A 27,073-nucleotide genomic window follows, 5' to 3' on the forward strand; every position below is an offset into this window, starting at 1 on the left:
AGAGTGGGCATACTTCACACCCACCTTCATCTTCCCTTACCTCCACAAAATTAATTCTGAGGTGGATTAGAGGAACCACACGCTACGCAATTTTGGGGATGGTGATTTATCTTGATTAAACTTGCAGCGATGTTCTCTTCCCCTCATGCCTAAACCTTTTCTTGCTTATTTCACTCTGCATGCTTCAAGTACAGAATTGTTTAGCAGAATTGTGCGTGGCTGTCCAGAGGCAGAAACACTGGGGATTAGACCTTTATATCTGGAAGGGACTTTCTGGGTTATCAAATGCTCTGTTCCCAGTATGTGTCAAATTTGCTGCTAGTATTTCACAGGAAGACCCTAATATACAAGGAAAAACACTCAAATCCTGCTCAGTAACTTTGGGGGATTATCTACTAGAGCATCTGGGAGGAAAAGAAAGTGTCTGTGATTATGCATATTTGAAGTCATTATTTTCAACTTTCTAATGGAAACTATTAATTTCATTTGATGCTGCAATAACCATTTGTCAGCTTTTATTAGAAATACGTCACAACTTTTTGTGCTGCAGGAACCAGAAGATAAATCTGGTATTTTTGTCAGGAAGGATATGTGGGTTGCTGAGGTCAAGATGTAAGGGGATACATAATTTTCAGTTTTAAAATTTTGAAAAGTTATTAACATAAATCACTGTACAATTTTATGGAAGTCATTTGCATTCTAGAAGTTTAAAGATGCAATTATGCTTCTTTCTTCTAGCGTGAATGTCAATTTGACAAGGATGTTCTTCTTTGTAGGAAGAATGGTCTCTAGAACAAGTATAAAACTGAAGTATTTTTCTTACTCTTCATTTTCAGTGTTTTTTTCTGTTGTTCTTTTCTGCCTCTGCCTTAAAATGGTACCATTGCTTCCAGTTTTCAATATTAATTAATAATCCAAGGGACCCCCACACCGTTTTAGCTTAAGAGTATGTTATGTTAGACATACATTAGTTAAAACCATTGGTGTGGCTCTCAGCAATGAGATCTTGCAGTGTATCTTCTTTCCCCCTGCAGTGCCATGCAGTCTTGGTACTGATGTACTTTGGAGCCAGATTTCAGTACCAGCCAGGCTCTGGAAAGTTGGTTTGGGGCCATTGCTTTTGTTGGTCAGTCACCTGGCTGGGCTGTATTAGGAGAAAAGGTGAAAGGCATATGGAGGGTGCTGGATTTTGGCAGTCCTGAGCTTCTAAGAATTATCTCGTGTGTATATTCAGGGTATTTTGTCTGTAGTTGTACACATGCAGCTATTGCTATTTTATGGACCTTGTTTTGACTAAGAACCCTTGGGGACAGAAGCTGTGGTGCCAGACAAGTTGCACGGAACAGAACCAAAAGGAACCCTTCAGATTCATGGCACAATGAAGCATCAAGAAATTGACTAGCCCTTAAAATATATACACCTAATTTTTTTAAAAAAATAAATATTTTAAAATAAATATTTTAAATATTTTAAAAATATTTTAAATATATACTTCTAAATGTGACTTATTTTTTACAGAGTGACTTGGATGTATACTTGTTCTCAAACTTGCTTAAGTCCACATTGTGTATACTATACTGTCTTGCATGGTAAGGCAGTCTCTGTGAATAGTAACTGCCGTTTTGAAGGTTGTAGCTAATGGCATATCATGTCTTCTTCATTGGCAGGTTCCAGTTGCACACTGTTTTGGGCCTCCAGGACATTATAAAAGAAAGTTTTGCACTGTGTGCAGAAAGTCACTAGATTCACCTGCCTTTCGATGTGAAGGTAACTTACTACCTGCTTACACAGCTGTCTGTCTGTTATCCAGTAATGTACACTTTGCTTATGTATGTGAACGCACACAAAGGATGTAATGTGTGCTAATGGAAAAGTTGGCTATGCCTTTATTGCATTTGAGAGACTTTTTGGTTTGTTTATCATGCACTAACTGACCATGGAAAAGGGTACCTTAAATTAAGGCAACTATTGTCAAACATGGATACTGTCTTTTACATTTCCTCCAATTTACTTTGAGCCAGTCTGTGGTTTTGGTGGTGTGCTATGAGCCCATGCCTGAGAGGTACAAGGGATGAGACACTATTACTGCAAAATAAAGACTTCTCCTATTAGAGTAATTTATTTCAGTTTTCCACTGGAAGCTTTGACTACAGGGGACCATCTGGTATTCATGTTTCTAAAACCTCCCCCTTCCTGCAAAAGAATAGAATATAACTTTTCTCTGTGCTGGCAGTCTCAAAAATCCATTCCTTGCCAAGGGGATATGGTGCCTTAGATGGAAAGGTATTTGAAAATATTATCTGTCAAAATAATATTGCTCTGAGTGTTCTGACATACTCTCTTAAAAAATAGTAATAATAATCAAATAAATCACCCTAACCCCAGAATTTCAGGATCCACCAATTTGAAATACATGTTGGCACAGATACTTCACTGGTTTCGGTTTGGGGCAGCTCCTTAATTCTTTCTTGCTTCATTTGAGCTCCCTGAATTTCTAATGTTCTGTGGCAGTTGTAAGCTTGAAGAGAATTCAGTGTTTTAGAAGAATATTGCCTGTGAACTGTTAAGAAAATAGTATACTGAGAGAAGAATCAATTGTATAGGCATTTGAAATGCTACAATTGCTGTTGTGCTAAAAATATTGTCTTATTTGATATGGTTGTTTACATGTATGTGTAGGGGAAAATTTGTCTTTGATCAGAGAATTTGGAGCCATAGAGGTACATTGTTTTTTGTCCCTGCTTTTGTCTTGTGAGTTGTGCAAGGAATGTGAAATAGTCTTCTGGCTCATCAGAGTCTGTTACTTAAACATAATTACCACGTGCATTGGATGAATTGGTGGGATGGTCATGAAGCTAGAGATACCACAGAGTCTTTTCAGATGACCTGTGTTTAGAAGATTCAGAACTTATATCTGGCATTTAAACAAACATAAAAAATTTTAAAAGAAAATAATTTTCATTAGCTATTGTCTTGTAGCTGTTCGCAAAATAGTTTTAGTTTAGTGATCTATTTTAATCTAAATTTTGATTTTACATTCTTAGAATTTTAATTCTATTGTATTAACTTTGAACCCATTGCAAAGGAAAAGTTTTTTCTGAGGTTTTCATTTAAATGTTTTTAAACAAGAAACATGTGAAATTACTAGTTATATTTAGGTATTACAAATGTTTGGACATTTTTCTCTGGTTCAGTAAAGGTTCGGAAGTTGTGTTCCTAGTGTGGATTAAACAGGATTTTTGTTTTGTGTGGTATGACTTTGTTTGCCATCCTGTTTTCTGAATAATAGTAAGTCTACAATTTGTTTCTCTGACATTTTTCCCAAATGTGGTTTAAAAGGGGCAGTTGAGTTCCTAAAACATACAAGATTCTTCCTTTACTCTTTAAAAATAATATTAGAATTTGTTTTAAAGTCAGCTGTTCTAAACTGTAAAGCTTTTAAATTTAGATGTTAAAGTTTCTTTTTGCTTACTTCTAATGACAGTGCTTAATAGTACAAGCCAGCTGTCACTTACAGTGTTCTTCTCTGATATTGAAATTTAAATGAGTTTTTGTTGAAATCTTTGCCATAATTAAGGTACAAAAGGGGGGAGGTTAAGATGAAATTACCTTTTTTAGGCAAATGATTCACATTAGATGTCCATTTTAAATATTTTGGTTTATGTTCTTCACATTTTACAGTAAAATAAATTTAGTTTTGTGATTTCTAAATTTTCTGTTTTGTAAAGAAAGTGGAAAATTTCATATAAATACTGGACACTGTGCGTGGGTGTGAGAGGAGCTCTTAAATCTCTGTTCTGGAAAATGAGCATGTATGAATATTAAACTGTAGTGCGGTGAAGTACCTACACTACTTAAGCAAAAATTGTTATGGTATTTGAAATCCAAATTCTGCTGAAAATTACTCATGTGCTTTGGATAGCTATTTTTGCTGTAGAATGCACTGGTAACAGTTTCAACAGAGTTAAAGCTTGATTGATTCATAATGGCTAGTGTTCCTCTTTCTTTCCAGCCCTTCTTCTTGGAAAGAAAAGTAAAAGGAGAAAAGGGAGGAACTCAAACATTTGTTAGTGTTGGATCTGTTGTAAAAGTTTCTTTTTAAGCATCAATCAGGAGTAGCAAATTGCTTGTCTGTTAAAATTTTTACTTAAAGGATGGAATTTTTTTTTTTTTGAGGGAGAGCAGTTAACATTTAAAAGATTATTCTGCCAAATTGATGCATCTCAAATAAACCAACTTGATTGTTGGCATTTAAGAACGAATTCACAGCACTTTCTTGAATAACTTGAACAATACCCTCATTCTCTTGTGAATTAAAAAATTGTGTAGTTCAGGGGAGGGCTGCTAAAGATGAAACTTTTTTTTTTAAATTGTTGGCATTTTTGTAGGCCCCCTAATTTGAATTTATCTTTACAGACCAACAGCTGTATCTTTCCTGTCAGTGGGGAGGCTATCTTAAGGTTTTTTCTTTTTAACACATTCTGTGCCACTGCTGCCCTTCACATGCACACGTTTTCTTTCTTACTAACTCCGAGTTGGGGAGCTTGTGTCAGAAGCGGCAGATATGTCTTGAAGCAGGGGAAAAAAACCTCTGAGTTGTGCTTGCATTAGCAGAATTAATGATAAAACACTTTTGTTAATTCCTCGAAGCCGTTATTTGGTTTACAGAAACTCTTAGTGAGGGCACAAGGCAAAGAGTCTAGCTTGACTTCGAGCTAGATTTTTACAGAATTGTAAAATATTTGTATTAAATATACGGATGTGGTTTGGCGAGAAGAAGTTCAGGCAAAGGAGGGGCAGTGTTACACCTTGGAAAGAGGCTTTTGAGTTCTCTAAAGCAGTAAGATGTGTTATTGTGGGGAACTATGTGAAAATTTGTGGTTAAGTTAGTAAGGTCTGTTACAGTAGGCTTTGCTTTTGTATGGTGGTAGATCGTAGTTTTCTGCAGCGTTCAAGTAAAACAGTGTTAACATTGACTGCCTTTTCTAGAGCTTGGAGATTGACTTCAAAATTAGGTGTTATGCGCTGGGTAATTTAATGCTGTTTTCAAGATACTTTCAGATAGGATGGCTGACGTTCGCAGTGGCCACCGTCCAATCTTCAGGTCTCCGTCTTCAGATTGTTCTGATACGCTTGGAACAATAACTTGTTTGAGCAGAGCTAAAAAAAAACCTTGAAGAATTTGAAGCTTGACTAGTTTCATTTACTCAAAGCAAAATCGGATGCCTTCCCGGAGTACTTGTATATACAACTCTTCAAAAAGCAGCTATAGCTGGATCTTTTTCATCCATATCTATTTATGAGATCCTTAGAGAACTTCTCTAAGTCCTGCAGTTACAAAGCTAGGCATTGAGTTTTTTACTTGCTGAGGTTTTTCTCTTATGACTGATTGCTTGGAATATAGTATTTTTGCTGTTTTTTCTGGATTCTCCCTTCTTTTATATCTGATACTTCTTCAAGTCAGCTTTTAAAGAATGAAAGTAGTTATCCAAAGAAAAAGAAAAACTTGCATAAAACTCGATAGGCTTCACTAAAACTTCTTCTAGCTGAAGGATCTAATAGATATTTCGGAAGGCAACATTAAACTTGTTTAGGAGAATGCTCTGAAAAAATGATCATTTTCTTTCTCCTGACAATGAACTGATGGTTTACAGTATGCAAAGACAGCTTGAACAAAGCTCCTGTGAGCTGAATGTACCAGTTTATTCTAACTGTGTTTAAAATTAAATCCACTGAATGTCATCTGATGATAAAGAGGATTTATTTCCTGAGTTAAATTTGCTTTCTGGCGGTTGGGAGTCTCCCTATGAATCAAGCTGTCCAGTCATTTTTGCATGTTTTGACTTTTGTGTGTCGTATTACCTTGCAAACAGCAGAAACAAATGAGACACATTGGAAAATACTCACTTTATCAGTGCTGCAAGAAAGCTGTGAGTGTTTTATTTGTGCTGTTGGTGAAATTGGGCAGCACCTCAAAGGATTAATCCCTGTCTTTCTGTTGAATATACTCAATCTCTGTTTGTTTCCAGGAGGTTCTGAGGCTAAAGATCAGATTATTTGGGGAGGGGAGAGAGGGAGTTTTCTATCGGAAAAGCATGTTTTGTTTTGAACATGCTCCTGCAAATCCAGCATGCTTGCGAGTAACATTTGTCAACGGAGGGTGGTTTCAGGAAGACCATTATTTTAGGCTTAGGACTTGATGGTATTTGGATGTGGATGAAAGGCTTTCTGTTAATGAGGGTCTGCTAACCTTCAGCATTTTTAGATACGATTAAATCAAAGTGAGCCTGAATGCAAGCAATTATTATATTAGAAAAGGCAGCTGTTCCTGTGAAACTGGAAGACAAAGCTGTAGTAAGCCAGATGGTTATTACAAATTTAACTTTCTGTACTGGAGGAAATATGGCAAGTGCTTATGAGCAAAATTAACTTTTGCCTTTCCTCGTATTTGCTAGCTGCATCAGTTTAACACACAGGAAATTGAACAACCCACAGGGCGGTAATGATAAGCTGCTTCTGTTGTCTATCTTTGCTGAACAGAAGAGAGCATGAAGGAAAGAAAACAGGGTGCCAAAAAGGAGTGGAGGAAGGATGGGGGGGCGGAGGAACAAGGTGCAAAAACCCAGGGATTCAAACTTAAAGAAGTTTTCTTATTTTCGTGTTTTTAGTTTGTGAGCTACATGTGCATACCGATTGTATCCTGTTTGCTTGTAGTGACTGCCGGCAGTGTCACCAGGATGGGCACCAGGACCATGTAAGTACCAACACCTACGCAGCAGAGTAGTTGTACGTACATTTTCAGTGTAAAAACAAGGGCTGTAGAGGAGAGGGAGGAGCCTTGGTGTTTTCTTTCTTACACTGATGATTTCCAAAGCGCTTTTATTCCTTACTTGTAGATGAAGGGGACGTGTGGTTTTACAATGCATTGCAAACAGTGAGATGAACTTAAATTCCAATAAATACATCTATTTATGGTGTTTATAAAAGGATTACTGAAGTGTCTGTGCTGTGTATGCCACATTGTAATTAGGAAAAAGAAGAAATCCAGCATCTTACTGAAATACTTGTAGGGCAGAAACTGGCAATGGAATTTTTTCTTCCTTTATGTTGAGGTGTTGGATGCACTGTATCACAGAATTGGACATTTCAAACGTTATCATGTTCTTCAGGCTTTCTTCAGTCTCTCTGAGGCAAGGCTTTGATTTTTCACTGTAAAATACAAAGATAGTGCTGATCTTCAGGATTTTTTTTTTAAGAGTTGTATTTTTTTGGTGGTCTGTGAAGACAAAGCACTGTGGGCATAGTTTGATGTGCAAGTTTTTTATGAAATGTAAGAGTGTTCAGGACCATATCTTTAGTAAGAAAATACTTAATGTCCTAGTCTGCTGTTTTCTCAGAGCTGTTTGAATTACTCATTTGGAAAGTCAGAACAAAGATGCTTCTGCATCCCGTGCTTGGTGTAATGCTCAGCTGTGATGTGTTTTCCTAGGATACTTACCACCACCACTGGAGGGAGGGGAATCTCTCTTCAAGTGCTCGATGCGAAGTTTGCAAGAAAACCTGTGGCTCCTCTGAGGTGCTGTCTGGCATGAGATGTGAATGGTGTGGCATTCTGGTATGTCAGTATTCTTGGGTGTGTTTATGAGAGAACTGTATTAAATATTAGACCTGGGCTTTTCAGGCCATGACTAATCCTGGAGCTGGTGATATTTGTGTGTTAGATGGAAAGTCCGATCTTTTGTTTTTTTACTTTTAGTCATCAAAATGGAGCACTTCTTAAAATCACAGTTAAACTTTAAATTTAAATTCCATTGGACTTAAAAGTTTCTCCTTACAAGGGTGGTGTTGCTTTTGCTGTGTGAAATCAGAATTACTTTTAAGTCACATGCATTATGTAAGGTCAGAGACCTTAATCTCCAGGAAAGCCACAGCTCTTCATGTACAATCATATACAATCTGCTGTGTAGATAGAAAATGGTTCATCCACTGAATACTGCCTAGTGATGAAGTATAATTGCAGTGCAAAGGAGCAGCAGATGGGGTGGCAAGTGAGAAGTAATTTGATAAATAAAATCATTAATCTGCCTCTTAATACACAAGGAGGTTCATTATGTCAAAGTCATCTAAAAGGCCAAGGTTATTCAGTGTTTCAGGTATGATTTGAGTCATTTAAAAAGAGTTTTAGTATTTTTTTGTTTTTCTAATGTGGTTCATGATTTCTGGAGTGGGGGAAACTGGCTTTGAGAACAGTCTAACACATGTAACATGCTGTATGGCCACACGTATAAAGGTGTGTATATTCAATAATGACTGAAGATATAGCACAAATACAAAGCGGAAACTAGCCAGTCAGGCCTTGGAATAAACCCCCTGAAACCTCTCTGAATTTGCAAGTGGATGCAACTGTGGAAGAAGATACTGCTATTTTCAAGCTCTTCATAACCTGTCCACCTCTTTATCCTCCCTCTTGCCCCAGCTCTCCAATAAATATACATATAGAATGTAAGATTCAGGGCTTGAGATTCGATATCTTAATCTTCTCCAGACAGCTGTCTAAAAATCTTTAGTTTGTAATAGAGCAGGTTTGCAATACTTGGGGATTCTTCATGTGTTAAGACTTCCCGCTGTTAGTTATATAAAAACTTAATGGAACAAATTAAAATTTGGGGTGAAAAATGGCTCACTGATTTCATTGAAATTGAAGTGATTTATAGAAGGTCTATATGCGTTCTGACCTGATTTTTTGCAGTACCAGTGCGTATTCTGTTACGAACATTTTCATTTTCTTTGTGTTTTGGTAAATGCTTAACTGGTGTGCTTCTATTTATAGGCTCATGCTGCTTGCTACATAATCGTCACACCAGAATGTACTTTTGGAAGATTAAGGAATATGATTCTTCCTCCAAGCTGTGTGCGATTGTATTCTCGCAACTTCAGCAAACTGCATTGTTTTCGAATATCAGAGAACTTGCAAACAGAACCAGGTAAAAGCTTTCGTAGCTGATTGCAACTAATTGCTGAGTGTGTTTAACCTAGTGTTATGTTTCTCTGAAGCATGCGATTGCTAATTTTGCATTGGCTTTTGAGGATGTACTGTGACCTTTTGCTAATTCTGGGCACTACAGGATAGAGATCCTAAATGCAGACTATATGCAGAATTCCTCAACTTTACTGTTTACAAGGCAGGTCTGAAAGCTATTCTTTTAGTAGCAGACATACAAACGACTTGATTTTCCTGCAGTAAGGTTTCCTTCCAAGAACCCTGGAGTTAAAACTTGTGAACAGTTTACTACGTTTGCAAGAATAAGACAGGACTCTAAGTAAGTGTTTGAACAAAACCTCCTCTTATGTTACAGCTCAGATTATTTTGGCAAAAATTGAGAGAGGAGTGATGAACACATTTTCAGTGCCTTTTTATGTCTGGTGTCTTTCCCTGTGCATGCAACAGTGATTATTGAAATTATTCAAGGTAATGCAGAAACCATGCTTAATGGGAAAAAGAAAGCATAAACATCAAAACTGACAATATGGTTGGCAAATCAGGGTTATCGTTGCTGTAAACACTTGCTGATATACATGCTCCTTTTTATTTGGGGTATCCTGTATACAAATATTTCTCTTTCCCCCTTTGATTAAGCATTTGCCCTTTCAAGATTTCTGTGCTGAAAGGAAATCATTTATTTAGCAAAGTAACGTTGTGCTGCCATCTAGAGTATATGTTGGCTTAACAGTTCTTTTGGTGCAAGAGAATCTTTTTAAGCAATTGAAATCATTTTTGATTAGCATGTTCTTGTAAAGTTTTTCTTTGTGCTTGAATGTAATAGGAAAGCTTAGGTGAGGTAGGTCTTGGAAATTAAATGTTAGCAACTTCTTTTATCCCAGCCTCGCAGGTTGCTCTTGAGCTTTCTGCTTTGATGTCAGACTTCTCGGACTGTTTTTGTGCATGTGAAGGCAGTTGGTTGCTAGCAGGAGCTGTGCGTTCGTATCTGCGCAAGCTGTAGCAGCAGTCCTGTTACTGTGGAAACTGCATAACTATAAGTATATGTAACGCAGATATACCTAAGGACCTGTAAAAGTGCGAAGGGGGGAGGAGGTCTTGTTTTGCTTGCTTGTTGGTTGGTCTGTTTTTCTAGTGAGTTTTTTTGGTCTGTTTTCTTTTCAACTTTTTTGTTGTTTGGGGTGGCGGGGGCAGAGTAGTAGTCTTAAGATTATTCTTCTCTTTTTTTCATTTTGAATCACCTCTAAATAAAACTTTAATACAGAACTGCTTGGATGACAGACTCCTAGGCTTACAGCTGCATTTTCTAGTTTCTTGCTTCATTATTTTAAGTGTTGGAACAGAATGTTCCACTGCAAGACTTAGGCTATGTGTGACTGTACCAGTCTGTATTACACACGTTCAGGTTATTTGAAGTAATAATGTTTTTTGCCTTCCTGTAGTTAGAATGTGTGTCTTGTACTCTGAAATTAAAGAATGAAGTGCAGATCAGTCATTAACTTGTGATCAGGAACAGACATGAGGGGAAGGGGAAATATTCAGTAACTTAATTTGGACTGATTCCAATACCTTAATGCACTATTATCTGGCATCCTTCTGAACTGGATGGCTGCCTGTGGCACTTGCCATCTTGGTGGGTGTTTTGGGTTTGTTTTGTTTGGTTTGGTTTTTGGGTAATGGACCGTGGTTGTGGCACAGCAAATAACATTTGCAGTGCGATACCTGCCTTGCTGCCTGGTTCATGTATGGCATTTTGTTCTGTTTTTCCTTAACTCATGGTGGTGTATGACACTTTATTTGAGCACCGAGTGCCCTCTTATCAGGGTACATCTTCGGTATCGTTGTGCTTGGCACCTTGCTACACCTTCCACGTCTGTCTGAGGCTCGTGCAGGTCTTCTTGCTGGAGGCCTGAGTCCTTCTGCTGTCTGTGCTGGCATGCCATGGTGAGAGCGCTTCCCCATGGTGTGACCACAGTGTCCCACATGTGGGACATGCTGGGGAAAGGTCCCTGCCAAAGGCACTGAAGACCATTGCTGCTCGACTCTTTCAGCCTGTCCAGATCGGTGCTTCAGGGCAGACTTGGGAGTCTGACTCATCTTGTGTCAAGGGAGCTCAGCGCTCTGGCCAGGCGTTCCCTGTTGTTATCGGTTTTCACAGAACAAACCTGTCAAAAACCTCCGGGCTTATGGCATATGCTGAAAATTATCAGGATGTGCCACACATGCAGCAGCTCCCTGATGCTCTTCAAAACTTGCTGGAAGCTCCTTATTTGACCAAGAGGAAATTCAAGACAGCTCTTCTGGGAGTCCCTCTTTTCTAGGGGGAGGCAATTGGCTCTGGGTGGTGGATCTTGCTAAAAACTGTATGTGTGTTACAGACATTTCCTGGGTGTGAGGAGCATTTCAATTTTATTGGAGAAGAATTAGCACTTCTTTTGGCCTGTTTTTGGGAAGCATCATACAAGCACGCTCACCAGCTTGCAGGTTATTTCCAAGCGACTGTAAGGCTTTTTTTGTAACTAAATTCTTGTAAACTGTAAGGTTTATTTCCAGGCTTCTGTAAGCAATGCCTGTCTGTCGCTGTACCCAGTCTGAGATGGGAAACTTGCAAGGAGAACTTGTCCTCTTCTATGATAACCCTGTATGAGTGGCTTGACATGTCACGAATATGCGCTCAGAGACCTGGTTATCCCCAAGCTGGTGCTGAATCGAGCAGCAGGAGGACTGTGGTCTTGGTTTGCTTGAATTCGCCTCTTCTGGCTCCTTTCACTACTCTTTCAGTGCAGGGAACAGCAGATGGGGTCTGCTTTGGTGATCCTGTCTGCTCTCCTGCATGGAAGTCTAAAAGGAAGCATTTTCTCTGTTCCTCTGTTTTGTTATGGAAACTCTTACTAGAGGAGGGCTTGTTAAAACTCTGGAGGAGAGAGCATGATATCCTACTGGTACTGTACACTGGGACAGGATGAGAGTGACTGTATAAACCAGTGTAAACTTCTGCTTGATATTGTCCATTTCAAACATCCCTTTTCCTGCCTGCTCCACAGGGCTCCTGGCATGGAGTGGCGCCCCTTTTTTCAAAAGAAAACATTAAATTTCATTGCTGTTCATGGAGATTTCCCTGCTACCCAAATTGAGAGAAAGAATAATAAAAGAAAAATGTCGACTGCTTTCTGTCTTTCTGTTTTTGAGAAAAGGGAAGGACTGAGAACAACTGGTGACCCAGGGATCTGCTCCCTGATCTCCCTGTGGAAAATCATATTTCCAAACAGTACAAACTAATTTGAGACATCTCTGCTATTGTGACTGTGCTCTCTTGACATGTTGTTTCCTATGCTTGCTTTTGTGTCCGTTCTCCGAAGGATTAATAACTGACTTTCTTGGACCTCATTTAAAGTTAATGCTTTAGAAAGCCCTTTTCTTTTTAATCTGAGTGATTTGTCAGTCTATCCAGGTCTTTAAAAAATACTTCAATATTTTGCATTATTTTCCTTCATTACTACTGGAAATTGAACTTGAAAGACACACTGGTCTCCCATACAGTACTGTTTTATGATTCTTCCATTTCTTATTTTTCTGTTTACTTATTTAATTCTGTCTTATTTGATTTTTGCCTGAAGTGAGCTTCAAGAAGGTGTTCAATTTCCTTGTGTTTCAGGGTGTTTCCATACCATACTGTCTAAATTTCTCTCCAGTTAGAAACTTAATCTGTTTGCCACTCTATAACAGGGAAAATATTTCAACCCTTCTTTTACATTTTAAAAACCCAAATTCCTGAACACTATTACTGGTCTTTCTTGCAGTCTGTTAAAGCATTACCCAAATATTCAGCAAGTTGTCTGCTCTCCAGTTTGAGTCCTGCTAAATACCCTTCCCGACATGCTGTAATTCTGCTTCTTTGGAGGGTTTTGGATTCTACTAATATCTCTTTCCTTCTTAAGATCTTTCTTTACAGATTTTTTTTTTCTTTGCGCCTCAATTTCCTGCCTATGCCCCTACACCTGCAAGGCATAGTTTTTGTAAAGTTGTTGCCTGGCTTATATTTTTGGGGAGCCTTGCATGCATCCCAGTCAAGATGAACTAGGAGTTTCAATGGGCAGGAGGTTAGACTGTATGAATACCATTTTATCATGAGTATGGTTGGCTGGGTTGGCTTATATATACTGGGGTTGGCTTATGTTCCGCTCTGATGTTGCCCTTGGAGAAGAAAAATGTATTGAGTTTGTGGATTTGCACCAATCTTCCTGTATGGAAGTGAGTGTGTCAGGAAGGAGAATGCAGTCAGGATGTGACCTTCACAGAAGCAAACTTACTGTTAGCAGCTTTTCTTTTAATCATTTCTAGGTATTTTGTGTGCAATAGTACATCCTGTATATCATCTGACATGTTAGCTCTTAGTGATAGGGATGAGCTGCTTTGAAAGTCCTCTTCCAGGGTGAAGTAGTTTATTCCTCTTTGTCTGCATGTTTATTTGTTCAGTTATTGAAATTATTTATGTAGTACTCATACTTCTGACTGGAAACCTCATACTCCAGTTCCTGGACTGATCTGATATTGAAACTTATTCGAGGAAATGAAATTTGCCTTGATCATAGGCAACTCTCACAGCTTGAGAAAGATGAAATGCACTAGTTGTAACAGTAAAGCTAAGAAGGTGAAAAGATTTTCAGGTATGCCATCACTGTGGTTATATGACTATGCAGGTTTTTGTTTTATGCTGTTTTTAAAGCATGGATTTTTATCTTAAAATAACCAGAAGAGGAGAGTGTGGTTCTCTTGTCTGACAGGATTCTTTTGTGTTAGTCTTCCATGAAACCATTAAATGACAACTATTTTTTTTTCTGCCTCATTCAAATTAAAAAGCATTCTTAAAATGTTTATTTTCCACAGATGAAGACGATGATTTTGATGGATCAACACAGGGGTCAGCAAAAGATGTCCAAATTTCAACAGATTCAAGTAAGCCAAATTTTACTAAGTCGTGAATATTGACCCATTCCAGTCTTTACTCATATAATTTTAATTTGCTTTTCTTTATGAAATAAATAGGAAATGAAATTCTTGTAATGATAGGTGTCAGCTTGGGATCCTGAGTCTGAGTCCATCACATATCAAGGTCTTACCAACTCTCTCATGTCTATTTCCTGTCGGTAGATTATTTTGGTGTAAGTGACAATCTGCTCATTAGCCTGTCAAACAGATCACAGAAGAAGGCTTTCCCCAAACCTCCTTTCTAGAGGTCAGTACCACAGCACTAAATTGTTTCTGAAAAGAGCATGTGTCATAAATCGCAGTTAGACATTTCTCTCAGCATAATAATTGGAGAAAGAAATCATGGTGTTAATGATCCAAAAGTAAGCAATTAATGTAACGGGCAAGCAGCAGGTCTTTTCCAAGTCTTTTGCCTTTAAGGTGGCTGGGTCCAAGTCTTACTGAAGATGCCAGGTGCGTTTTTAGTTTTGCTCAGGCATGGTCCGGTAAAAGTGAATATATTCCTGTGCCTCAGGATTGAGGTCAGCTGGCTCCCTTTTATGCAGTTAAGTTCTGATGACTGTGGAGCTTTCAGGGTTTGGTATTAGCCACATTCTTACTTTTCTGAAGAATGAAGACAATCAGCAATTTGAGGGCAAAACACCTCCCTGACTATATAATTATTAGAAACTAGAAAAATATACTATTTTCTGCCTAATGTGGTTACATGAATGACTCTCAAAACTCTCAAAACAATGAATATGACCTTTTTGCTTGTTTCCTTTTAGTGTAAAGTTCTTGCAAAATCAACATTCTATTGGTGAAAATGCTGTTCTGATTTAAAAAGAAAAAGAAAGAAAAAAAGAAAAGAAAAAGCATGCCAGCTCAGTAAAGAGTTAACTTAGTTGTGGAAGTGATCTCATATTATATATGCTCATATTTCACTTTTTAAAATTTGAAGCTGGAGTCCCTTGATTGACTATAAATAAGTTATGATGGACCACCATGCTTCCTTATTATGAGGACCAGACTCTGAGTAACTGTGGGTTATCTAAGAAACTTTCACTTTTTCTAGTGGCTTTTTAGGTGGCATAAGTGTGGTTGAATGTCAGGACTTTTGTCCTTATCAACTAAGGCTAATTCCTTTACTTCTGACTGTCAAAGGGCACAAGATGTGTATCTAGATGTTTCAGTTGGCCTGGTAGAAACTACTCATACAAGACAGTTCAGCTTTAGACAGCCTTTCCAAGAGAAAAAAGAAAAAGATGTGAAAATTCACAACTGCAAATAAACTTGAATTTGCCTTTTGCTCTTGTATAGTGTCCATCAGCAAACTGGAGAAAGCAGGAATAGATGGCATATTTTCAAAGGTTATTGTTTAAAAAAAAAAAAAAAAACCCTACTTGTCTGTTATATTTAACAATGATACTAAAACAGATTGCTTCCCCTTAGTAAGTTTTCACCAAACAGGCATCAGTGTAGAAGCCCAGTAGCTTTATGTGGTGGTATTGAGAATGCTCAATAGTTAGGGAGTGATTTTTAATGTCTCTTTAAAAGCAAGGCCTTAACAGGAGAAAGAAAAAAAACAACAACAAACTGTGAAATGTTTAAAAGTCTTTGTTCAATTATACTAGGTGTCACCGAATCTGGTAGCCCAGCAGAGGTGAGGCTGCCGCAGGTCCCTGTTCCCAGGTCCAGCTAGTAGCAAGGCTGCGCATCCTGATAAGTGTATGCGCACGAACACAACCTTGGCTCCTGGGCCGCTTACCTTGCATGCCCTGCAAGTCTGGCTTGGTGTTTGCTAGTGGTTGCACACCGACATATGCACCCATTTGCTGACATCAGGACACGCAGGCCCTTTTCCCTGGGATCGCCCTCCAATGTGTGGCACTCAGACCTCCATGCGCACGTATGCAAGCAGAATAGAGAGCCCATCACCCAGGAAAATAGTTAGAAACAGAGTTTAATGAGAAGACAGGACAGCCTGTGGTGATCAGGTGCAAGGCACCACCAGATGAGTATTCTGACCAGCGCTGCTTACACATGGCCAGCCCCTTTCATCCCCTTATCCCTGTTTTCCCACGCTTGTTTCTCCCCAAACCACCTTGATCCCTGCCCTTCCCCACCTGTGGTCCTCTCCTTAAACATCTCATGATAAGTTTTGTACCATCCCCAAAGCCTCTCTTCCTGCTTCCCGTAATGAGGCTGGTACCCCCTGTGCATCAGTCCCCCCTCAGTCTTTAAGGTGACCCAGAGAGCTGCTCCTGCTTACCTGTGGTGACAGCTGTCACCCCCAGACCACGAGGCTGACGTCTCTCCATGCTCCTTTGTGTGTGTGGAGGCATAACCTAACAAATTAAACGTGACAGAGGCATACTCATAGCATGTTGGACCTCTTGTATCTGTTTCTAGATAATACCATTTATGTAATATGGGTGAAGAACAAGCTATTCATTAACTTTTGTATGTTGACTTGGTATAGTTGCCACATCTTTCAGGCTGTTACCACACTTTCCTTCAGGAGTGTCTGAACTGAGTTATACTCCAGAAGGTTGTAGTTTTTCTTAATTTGAGCTCTCTGTGTGTTACAAATGTGTATCTTTTAAAAACAGTGAAAATAGAATAAATTGAATAACTTTGGCTTGTAAGGAGATGCCATTACTTTAAGAAGAAAACAAACAGAGAGTGGAAAGACTGCAGATTAATACTAGGAGAAAGTTTAAATTAGCAGCTTGCATTCTCTTTTGTTTCCTTGCTCTTTAGTATGATTGTTGTGTGAAATAGAAAGATTCAAACCTTAGGCTTGGGAGCTTAAATATGTTTTGTCAGTCAACCGTGAAGCTTGACCTAACAAGATATTGAAGCCAAAAGTATAAAATGACCTTAAAAACAACCCTGCACTTTTTTCTGAGATGATTGATTTAACAGATGTACAGATCTGTTGAAAAAAAATTATGAGCAAGTTTGGAAAAGGATTATGAATCCTTATGCCTGGGAACATAAGCCAGCTTCTGAGGGTTTATGCAGGAGTAATTAACTTCAGTTGCACTGAACATTACAGGAGTAGTAGGATAAGCACTGCGTGGATGCCTTTATTACAGTGTGGTTGGTTGTCTTGTTTGGGGAAAGAATTAAGCCCCCAAAGCCACTTTCATATTAAAATAATTGTGTCTCAGTCATACTGGGAATGTATAAATGGTAAAACTGTTCTGTATTGACAGACTTCAGGTAGATGGGGGGTGGGGAATAAAGTAGGGCATTAAAAGCGCTCTGTCAGATCTGGTTTCTGGTGCTCCTTCAGAAGTGTGTATCCTTTCTGAGGTGGGATGTTGAACTAGGTAGGTTTCAAACAACACAGCTATTCCTGTTTTCCTGGAGGCAGGGTTCATTTTTCTCAGCTAAAATACAACCACAGAAGTATTCTGTCAAGCTCAAGAAGTCAAATGCAAACTTTTAAAAATGATACCTATTATTTCATTGTAATATGAAGACTTACTGGGCAAAAAGAAGATGGTTTGTTGTATGCATGCAACAAGTGAATCCCAGATGACCGATCTCAGTAGCTCTTGAAAAGCAAAATGAGTCATTAAGAGCTCTTACCTGTGTGTCAATGTGAAGGAATCCGGGAGCATGAAAAGACATTAGATTCTGTCTCTGATTGCTTCCTAGGAATCAATAAAAGCTGAGGGCATTTAACTACTTGTACATTCAGGCCTGAATAGCTTTATTTGTTTTAAGGCTTGTCCATCATTGGTAGCAGTTTAGGAATGTTGCTTCTCCACATCCTCGACTTCTTTTCCTCACAAAAGCTTAATGTTTGGAGGTATTTATTCTTCAAGCGATACTCCTTTGCAAATTCCATTACGATATATGGGTCATACTAAAAACTATTTTTTCCCAAAGACAATTTCAATATCCTGCCTTTTGAAGATATTTTGAAAAATAACATTGTGCAGGGTTGTGTTGAATGAACTAGGGACTTAAGTGCTGGAAAAGTTTGTATATTTCCTTTTGTTGGCTGAATTGCCTGTGACTACTGCGGAAAAGAAAAATAAAGTGCTCCGAAAAATCACGTGCTACTTTTCTTTTGTTTCACTTTTCCATTGTTGTGCATATCTTCCTTTCTCCTCCTTCCCCCAACCCCCTTCGTCTGCCTTTTCTGAAACTTGATATAGTCCACTATTATTCTCATTTCTCATTGTTTTTTGTTTTGTACTTTTTTTTTCCTCCCAGATTTTCCATTCCAAACAGTTCTCCCAATTCCCCTCCCTCGCCAAGAACAACAATTACTCACTAGTGTTGCTGCCTGTTTGGTTTCGTTCCCTTTCAGTCTGCCTGTCCCTCTTTTGTTCACTGAATCCCTTTTCCCCTTGTCCTTGCTGTCTTACACCAACTGGTAGTCAGAACATTTGTTACTCAATGTGCCTATTTCAGGGAAGTCAAACACCTTTTTTTTTTTTTTAATTACTTCCCGAAGATTTAAAGAGGTCTTCTGGCAAATATCTTTGAACAGAAGAAGAAAGATTGAAAAATCTTCTGGTAATTCTGTAGCATCATCGTCAGAAAGCCATGGAGATGTGTTAGCTAATATTATTAATGATGTTTTATTCCCATGCCTCGAGGGTCCTTATGATGAGGTTTATCAGATTAAAAAATTAACCATGGGATTTTAAGAGTGCATGAAACTGACATGTGGTTTCTGCTTTTGGGCCTGTTTCTGTGTCTGCATTCCCATTGCTTAATATCTTGCTACTCTTGATGCTTGGATATAGTTTCTCCCTGGCCGCCCGCTGGAAATGTGTACAGAAACATTTCAGGAGATCTCTTGTGGGCTTAACAGACCTTCTGGCTATGTGTTGGTGCACAGAGATGCAGTTCAGTTGGCAGATAGGAGAGTGTGAAAAGAGAAGGGCATGCTTTTGACCTGGGAGTGTCCCTGCTCCGTGGGTGTCTCCTGGAACCTGCCTGTGAACCATCTGCTTCACCATGTGCCAGTCTTCCACAGGAGAGGACAAGTGAGACAGCTGCACCCTCCCATAAGAAGCAGCTGTCATGGAAAAAAACTCTTCTGAAGGAAGTTTTTAAAGAACTTGGCTTGAGAAATGAGGGGGCTAAGGTACCATTATCAAACATACCTTTCACAGCCAGTACTTACAGAGCTTATCTTCTGCGAGCCAGTGCTCTGCTCAGGTAGCTGTTTACCAGCCCCAAGGGTTTGGGGAAAAGCCTTCCCTGCGTCTTCTCACTTTGTTCAGGGTGACTCCTTCAGAATCCCTCCAAGATCAGGTAACAATGTTGAGAAGTCATCCTGGCTTCTCTTTGCTGGACCTTGCTTGCAGTTACTTCTCCTTCAAATTTTTACAGCCAGAGTAATTTGATAATTTTCCAGAGTAAATGGGATATAACATTCTAACACTGTATATACCCACGTTATTGGCTCAGCACTTAGCCTGTGTCTTCTCCCTAAACTGCTGACTGAGTAGAGGAGACCTTCACTGTGATTATGCAAGCATGAATGCACCTTTTTTGGGAATGAGCAAAGACAGTGCATAGGGATTTTTCCTCTAAAAATGCTTAACAAAACGTAGAGCCTCTGTAAAAAGGCCCAATATGTTCTGCTAAAACTGCTTACAGGTAGCTGTGCTTGTCACATGTTCATCTGAAACATGGTTTAAATGGATTTGGAGCCCAGCAGTTAGAGGGGGAAGCAGATAAAAGCAGATCAAGTGTTGGTGTATATAGCAGATGTTTGGAAAAGTTCTAAAAATAGTCCTGCAGGAGAAGGGCAAACAGGTGGCCACCCACGTGGGAGGATGGCTAGCAACACAACTTTGTGCTGCAAAACTATCTTGTAATTAGGGAGATTTGAGCCGATTATGAAAACCAGTTCGGAGAAATGACAAACTTGCAAATGGCTTGCTTGGAAGAGGAGTAGCTGGAGAAAGAAAGAAGTCTTCAGAAAGACTCTTTAAAAGACCAATAAAAGAAAAAACACAATTTTTACTTCCTTTATTGCTGCCTTGTAGGCTGTGATTGGTAATACGGAAATAAATTGGGACTTTTCAGAGTTTTGTAATTTCAAGTAGCTGTGAGTAGGAAGGGAGAGCATGTAGCATGATAGCATGAGTTGTGTTTGGAAAGATGGTTTTTAATAAGCAGTGAAGCAGTGAAGCTAGTTGTTTTGGGGTTTTTGTTTGTTTTTTGTTTTTTAGGATTAAATTCTACCAAAAGGTTTGGTGCAGGTCTCTGTTTTGCTAAAATGAGGGAAAACTCTCAGGTCTACATCATTTTCGCACAAACCACACAAGTTTTTTTCAGAAGTCACGTCCCATCTTTGGGATTTTTGAAGTCAAAGGTCATGTGCTTTGGAATCACCAAATGCTGTTTACCTTTTTCCCAAAGAAACTTGGTGTCTTAGCCGCCTAAATTCCACAGTTTGGTAAATTATGCCTGGAATAGACCTTTTTGTAGTTGTACTCTCCTTGAAAAACATAAGCATAAAGAGCATTTTTCTTTAACTTGGAGCTCCTTGAAAAGAAGAAAAGTAATGTACTTTTCAGGAGAAAGTCCTCATACTGTGCAGTCTGAGGTGATAGGAAAAGTTCTAAGACAGGAGACACTCTTCAGTGAAGTATCAGTACTATAAAACAAGCAGTAACTCCTTTAAATAGCAAAATCTGATATGTGCATCTGTTGCATTTTAGCAAGCTTTTTTTTTTTATGCTAAGTACATACACTTCACTTCTGTAATTGGCTCATTCTCTAATAAATAAAAATCAGAACAAGAAAGAGTAAAAGCTTTATCTGACCTTAAAAGTGATCATCGTTGAACTTCTTTTCCAAAATTACATAAATCAGACTGACATATAACACCCCCTAACATTCATATTGTAGCTATATACTTGAATAAGACCAGAAGTGGTTTTCTGGATGACAGCTTGTGGTCAGATAAGTAGTTGTTTGTTCCTTTGTTACTGTGTCCCCAGAAGCTGATGTGCAAGAAAGCCATCTTTGATCAGGTTATATTAAAAGAATTGATCAGTGACCCTAGTAAGGAGGGCAATGACAAAACCATGTTCACTGTGATTTTTTGCTGCATAAATTGAATTTTTTTTATATGATGATTAACCATATTACTTTAAGGAAAACAGGACTGAATATACTGTATATCTACCTTAAGGAATGTACTTGAGTGTAGGATGTTACCACCCATTTGTAGGTCTAACTCTTCCTTGGAAACTGGTTTGTTTTAAGAGTTGAGCCAGCTCTTTACAACATTTACCTGTGCCTGATCTTAAGTGGAGAGCTCATAAATAATCTCCAGTTAGAATTGCTAAGGATTCTGTAGGGCCAGCTAGGATCTAACAATAGCAGACTACAAAGGCAGTTCAAATGAAAACAAGTACAAAAACTTGGATGAATGTTTTTTGTTCTCAGATGGTTGTCTACTCTCTGGATTGCTAGAGAAAACAGGAGAGATCTTGATAGTGTTATGTAAAGTTACGTGCTCAGAACATGGGTTGTGTTGTCAGGAACTTGTGTGCTTGCTGTGTTTTCTCAAATCATATTAGTCCAAAAGAAAGGCACTCGGGACACAGTCACAACACAAAAGAGACACAAGTGTCTCATAGTTAAAGTTTGTCCATGCTGCAGTCACAGTGGAGACTACTGTTTCAGAAATCTGTTTCTAAAACAATTCCACTTTTTCTGACATTAATCCACCAGAGTTTAAAAGAGTGGATCACTTTAACTAATAAAAAGTTGTGAATCTTTGCCATTATCTCAATACAATGGCAGTAGGGTTTCAATGATAATTTAGAGGTGAAAATTGATGATATTTAAATGTGCCTTATATTGTGATCAAAAAAATTGATGACAGAAACCACCATTAAATTGATAACTGAAAAATCAAAAAGCCAAAGCCATCTGTTGTTATTACTTACACTGGGAGTCTTTACATCTTTTTATGTGAATCATATCATATATATATATCCCAAGCTAGCTTCTTCAGTGGAATAATTTGCTCTCCATTGCTGTCAGAGTGTATGTTGCAGCTAGAAAGGTGTGATAACTTTTCTTAAACATATTTTCTAAAGCTTTCAACTAACTACTATAAAAAGGGTACTTAAGGAATATTCTTTTAGGGAAGAAAAAATTCAGGATCTGCTTTCAAAGTTCATTCTTCCTGACAGGAAATGGAGGTAAACCTGCGAAACTGGGAGCACAGAGATCTGAGATGTTGTAGGTCTTGTTTGGAAAGGCAGCAACTTTTTGACTTTGCTCCTTTAACATGTTTTTCATTTAGAATTCTAGTATTTTTGCTTCCTGCTTAAGACCTTTATGCTTTCACTTCTTATTTGCTGTGTTTGCTTCTCTTTCTTCATTTGCACTGGGCTTCACTTGCACTGGCTTAACTTCACAGAATCACAGAATAGTTGAGGTTGGAAAGCACTAGATGATCTGGAGATCTTCTAGTCCAACCTCCTGCCCAAGGCAGGGTCACCTACAGTAGACTGCTCTGTGCCATGTCCAGTTGGGTTTTGAGATATCTCCAAGGATGAAGACTCCACAATCTCTCTGGGTGACCTGTTCCAGCGTTTGACCGCCCTCACAGTAAAAAAGTTTTTATTCTAATGCTTAAATGGAATTTTTTGTGCCCAATCAATTTGTGCCCATTTCATCTTGTCCATTCTCCCTTAACACCCCCGCCCCCCCCGCCCCCCCCCCCACCCACCAGGTATTTATACACATGGATAACAAGCCTCATCTGCACTCACCCTGTATATCTCTCTTGTACTGGGGAACCCACCACTGGACACAGCACTCCAAGCGTGCCCTCACCAGGGCTGAGCAGAGGGGAAGGATCACCTCCCTCGACTTGCTAGCGGTATTCTTCCTGATGCAACCCAGAATGTGATGGCCTCCTTTGTCGGAAGAACACACTGCAGACTCACGGTTAGCTTGTCCAGCAAAGCTGTTTTCCATCCTCTTGGCCCCCAGCCTGTCCTGGTTATTCTTCCTTGTGTTAAATTTCATGAGATTCTTCCCTGCCCATTTCTCCAGCCTGTCAAGACAGCCTAGTCACTGGATATATCAGTCACTCCCCCAGTTTTGTACCATCTGGAAACTTGATGAGGATGCACTCTGTCCCATTAAGCAGTCTTGGCCCCAGTATTGACCCTTGGCATTGCCACTAGTGGCTGGTCTCCAGCTGGACTTTATGCTTATGATTGCAACTTTTTGAGCCTGGCAGTTCAGCCAATTTTCAGTCCACCATGCTCTCTGTTTATGTAGTCTGTACTTCCATCAGTTTGTCTATGAGGCTGTTATGGAAGACAGTATCAAAAGCCTTACTAAAGTCAAGAGAAACAATGTCCACTGCTCTCCTTTCATCCACCAAACCAGTCATCTCACTGCAGAAGGCAAGTTGTTCAAGTATAATTTCACCTTCATAAATCTATGCCAGCTACTCCCAATCACCTTTATATCTGTGTAAGTAGTTTCCAGGAGGATTTCCTCTTATCACCTTCCCTGCAATCAAGGTGAAGCTGACTGGCCAGTAGTTCTCTGGATCTTCCTTCTTGAAGATAGGAGTGACATTTGCTTTCTTCAAGTCCTCAGGAACCTCCCCTGATCACTATGACCTTTCAAAGGTTATCAAGGGTGGCCTTGCAGTGGCATCAGCCAGCTCCCCCCATACTTGTGGGTGTATAGCATTAGGTCCCATGAACCTGTGTGTGTCCAGTTTGTAATGTTTCCTAACTTTAACTCCTTCATTGAGGGCAGTTCTCCAGACTTTCCCAGTGGTGTCAGGGGCCTGCAAATCTTGCTATTAAAGACTGAGGAGAAGAAGGCATAGAGTACCTTTTCTGTGTCCGTTGTCACCAGGGTCCTTGCCCTATCCATTAGTGTGCCCACATTTTCCCTAGTTTTCCTTTTGCTGCTAATGTACTTACAGAACCTTCTTGTTGCCCTTCATGCTCCTTGGCATCCTCAGCTCTAGGTGTTTTTTGCTTTCCAAATCCTATCCCTGCTCAGTCAGACAGTGTCTCTATATTCCTCCTGGCTCACCTCTCCCTGCTTCCACCTCTTGTACTCTTCTTTTTGAGTTTAGCCAGGAGCTCCTTGTTTGCTTGATTTCCTGCTTGTTGGGATGGACCATTCTGGAGGTTGGAGCCTGCCCTTCTTAAAGAGCTGTATCCATCCAGGGCAGCACTCCAGTTGTGTGGGCTATGCCACCATAATCCCACCATGATCCCAAAGAGACTGTAGCCCTGCAACTGCACGCAGACCTCCAGTTCCTCCTATTTGTGCCCCTTGCTGCATGCACTAGTGCACCGGCACATCAGAGAGGGACCCTGTCATGCTGATATCCCAGAAAAGGTGTGAGTTTGTCCTGTAATGCTGTCCTGTAGACACTTCCGTGTTTGCGTGAATATGCTTGAGATGGGCCCCATTCTGCCTTGTTTTGTTGTTTTCTTCCAAAAACAACCACTGTGTTCTGCATCAAATACCAATCTGCAATATAAGCAATGCCCATCCCACAGAAATCCTTTGATTTAAAGAGCATATAACATGTAGCTCTTTGAGATCAATTTGAATTATATGCTATCTGCTTTATATTGTTGCTTGTTGAATATATTTCTTGTGGTATATCTTGGGTAGCTGCCCTAGCCAAGTAAAATCATTTTAGGACTACCTAGGTGGCAGTAAGGAGTATCAGCTGCTTGCTGACCTCTGTATAAAGCAGTCCTTTGGTATAGCATCCCTGAGACTGGAGGGGAGCTGAGGTTTTTGCTAGAGCTGCCTAGGGCAGGCTGTGCTGCTGTATGGAAGCCCAGCTCCGTGCAGGTGGGACCAGCCGTTGCCACATGCGATGGACTTTGCTGACCTGCAGTACTGACAGACCTTAGATTAATATAGTAGGATGTCATCGGACTGGAGGAGGGTGTGTGACACCTGCAACTACAGAGCATTCAAAAGATCACGTTTCTAGGGTAAAGAGTTTCTTCTGTCGAGCGTGCGCTGTTTTCCTGCCCAGTTGTCCCCAAAGTGGGTGTTCTGTGTCTGGGGTGTTTGCTCCTGGAACTGGCCCGCTCATTTCTCCTTTCGTGTAAGTGCCGTGGCCAAAGTGCCCGGTGAACTGCATTGCCACTGTTACCCCGTGAGAGACTAAGATGAGTTCAGAATGGGATGGGCACCTGCTTTGGTTGTTATTGCTGTGGAATTGTATCTTTACGTTATGTGTTGAGAATATTCTCACACGGATGTTTTGCCGTGCCCAATGGAATCATTAATGAGGAAAGGCCTTAATAAAAGAAGAAACCCTAGTTGAAAGAGAGGCCTAAAATATGGCTATTGCAAGTGTGAAGGTAGCAGGATTTTTCTCTGAGGGTGAGAGTCTTGTTTAAAAAACACTGTTTTCAAACATAATATACAATGAATCTTTAGTTCTACACAGTAATAGCCTTTGATTCAGGTGACAGAATATACAGTGAAACAGGAGCTGATGTATTAGACGTGGTGTATCTGAGTTTCACATGGCTCTAGGCCAGGAGAGAGTCATTGAAGTTCCTTTGGAAAGCAGTTATTCACTGCTGTCTTTCCTAACAGTCTGTCACTGCACTACAGAGATACCCAGTAACTTATGTGTTTCTGTCTAGGAGTCTTGTCTTGGTCTGCAACCCTCTCTTAATTTTTTTTCTTGTGCCTCCAGTGCCAGCTGTCCTCTTTAATCCCTCTATGACAGATGACATTTAGCTAATGCAATTCTTTGAACCTACATGCCAGTATTATCTGAGAGCAAAAGGTTTTCAGTACTTTCTGGTGTATTATGAGCTAAGTCCAAGCTGGAAGTGGAAGATGAGAATGGGACTGCAGCGTGTGACGTATACGTCCTTTGGAACATGTATTAACAGACTGGATGGTTAACGCTTTGTGTGACATTACAGCTGATATACATGGCTTTCAGTTAAGATATGTAATATTTCAAGTTCTGTAACTGATTAGCTGTTAGTGATTTTATTATTTTATCATGAATACAGGGATATAGATTTATTGTGAGATCATATTCTGTAACATTGCGCCATACGAAGAATGACTTTTGTTAATAATTCAATATACCAGCTTTACGATAAAAAGGGCAAATTTTGTTCATGAAAATAGGCAAGTCTGTGATCTGTTATAAGGTATGTGCTCTCTGGGGAGTACGTGAAAGAATTTGCAAAAGTGAACTGTTCATCAGATCTCTTCACAGAGATGGGATCAGAAGAGTGCGAAAAGTTTCTCCTGTTGCGCTCTCTTATTTGGTCTTGATTGATTAACTTAATTCCCTTCTGTCCGGGGTAAGGACACACTTATTAGACTGATACTTTCATTTTTGTTTAAAACCTCTTAAAAACTACCTATTCTGTTAGAATTTGGTTAACCTTTGCTATTACATTTAGAATACTCATTTAAATAAAAGGAAAATACTGTCATAAAACGCAGTATATGAGATGTGAGTCTTAACTCATCTTTGCAGAAAGATGAACCTGAAAGCCTTAACTCCTTGCCCTTTCAGGGGTGTCTGTGCAACAAACTGCACTCCGTGGTTTGATCATGGATTTGATAAGGCTTTAGCAAAATGAAGAAAAAACTTCATAGCAAAAGGTCGTAGTTCTTAAGTTGCTATACCTCCTTTGTTCCTGTTCTTCTATTTTATATTTTTCTTTCGTTCCTATATATCCTCTTGTCCCTGTATTTCCTCTTGTCCCTACAGTTAATCAGCTACTTCAGGACTTTCTTCACTAAGATACTGTCAGAACAGGCAGTGCTTTGGGAGCTGTTTTAGTTTTCGTGTTGCTGAACTGGTCAATAATAAATGCAGTCTTGAATGGTGAGGATGAACAAATGATAACATAAAGGTCTTGGATCAAAACCTAGGATAAAACCTTGATTACGTGAAATACTGTTTGCTGTTTCCCCACTGAATGTACCTCTGTTTTTAATGAACGGTGACAAAACAAAAATAAAAAGAATCAGCCTCAAATTCTGTGATGAAAAAGCAGTTCAGTGCGTTAACAATAGGTTTTAAGTACTTCTATTATGTACTTCCTGTTCAGGTAG

General features: G+C 39.4%; 1 protein-coding gene across 1 annotated transcript in view; it reads left to right on the forward strand.

Annotated features, from left to right (window-relative positions):
• Window positions 1–27,073, forward strand: part of DGKQ (diacylglycerol kinase theta) — a 98,506-nt gene that overhangs the window by 31,821 nt on the left and 39,612 nt on the right. Inside the window, exons 3-7 of the mRNA XM_067315969.1 lie at window positions 1,668–1,767; window positions 6,669–6,754; window positions 7,490–7,615; window positions 8,831–8,984; window positions 13,886–13,954. Of these exons, the coding sequence (XP_067172070.1) occupies window positions 1,668–1,767; window positions 6,669–6,754; window positions 7,490–7,615; window positions 8,831–8,984; window positions 13,886–13,954 (535 nt within the window). The remainder of the gene's footprint in view (window positions 1–1,667; window positions 1,768–6,668; window positions 6,755–7,489; window positions 7,616–8,830; window positions 8,985–13,885; window positions 13,955–27,073) is intronic.

This window comes from Apteryx mantelli, chromosome Z (assembly GCF_036417845.1).
Source record: "Apteryx mantelli isolate bAptMan1 chromosome Z, bAptMan1.hap1, whole genome shotgun sequence".
Lineage (NCBI taxonomy): Eukaryota > Metazoa > Chordata > Aves > Apterygiformes > Apterygidae > Apteryx > Apteryx mantelli.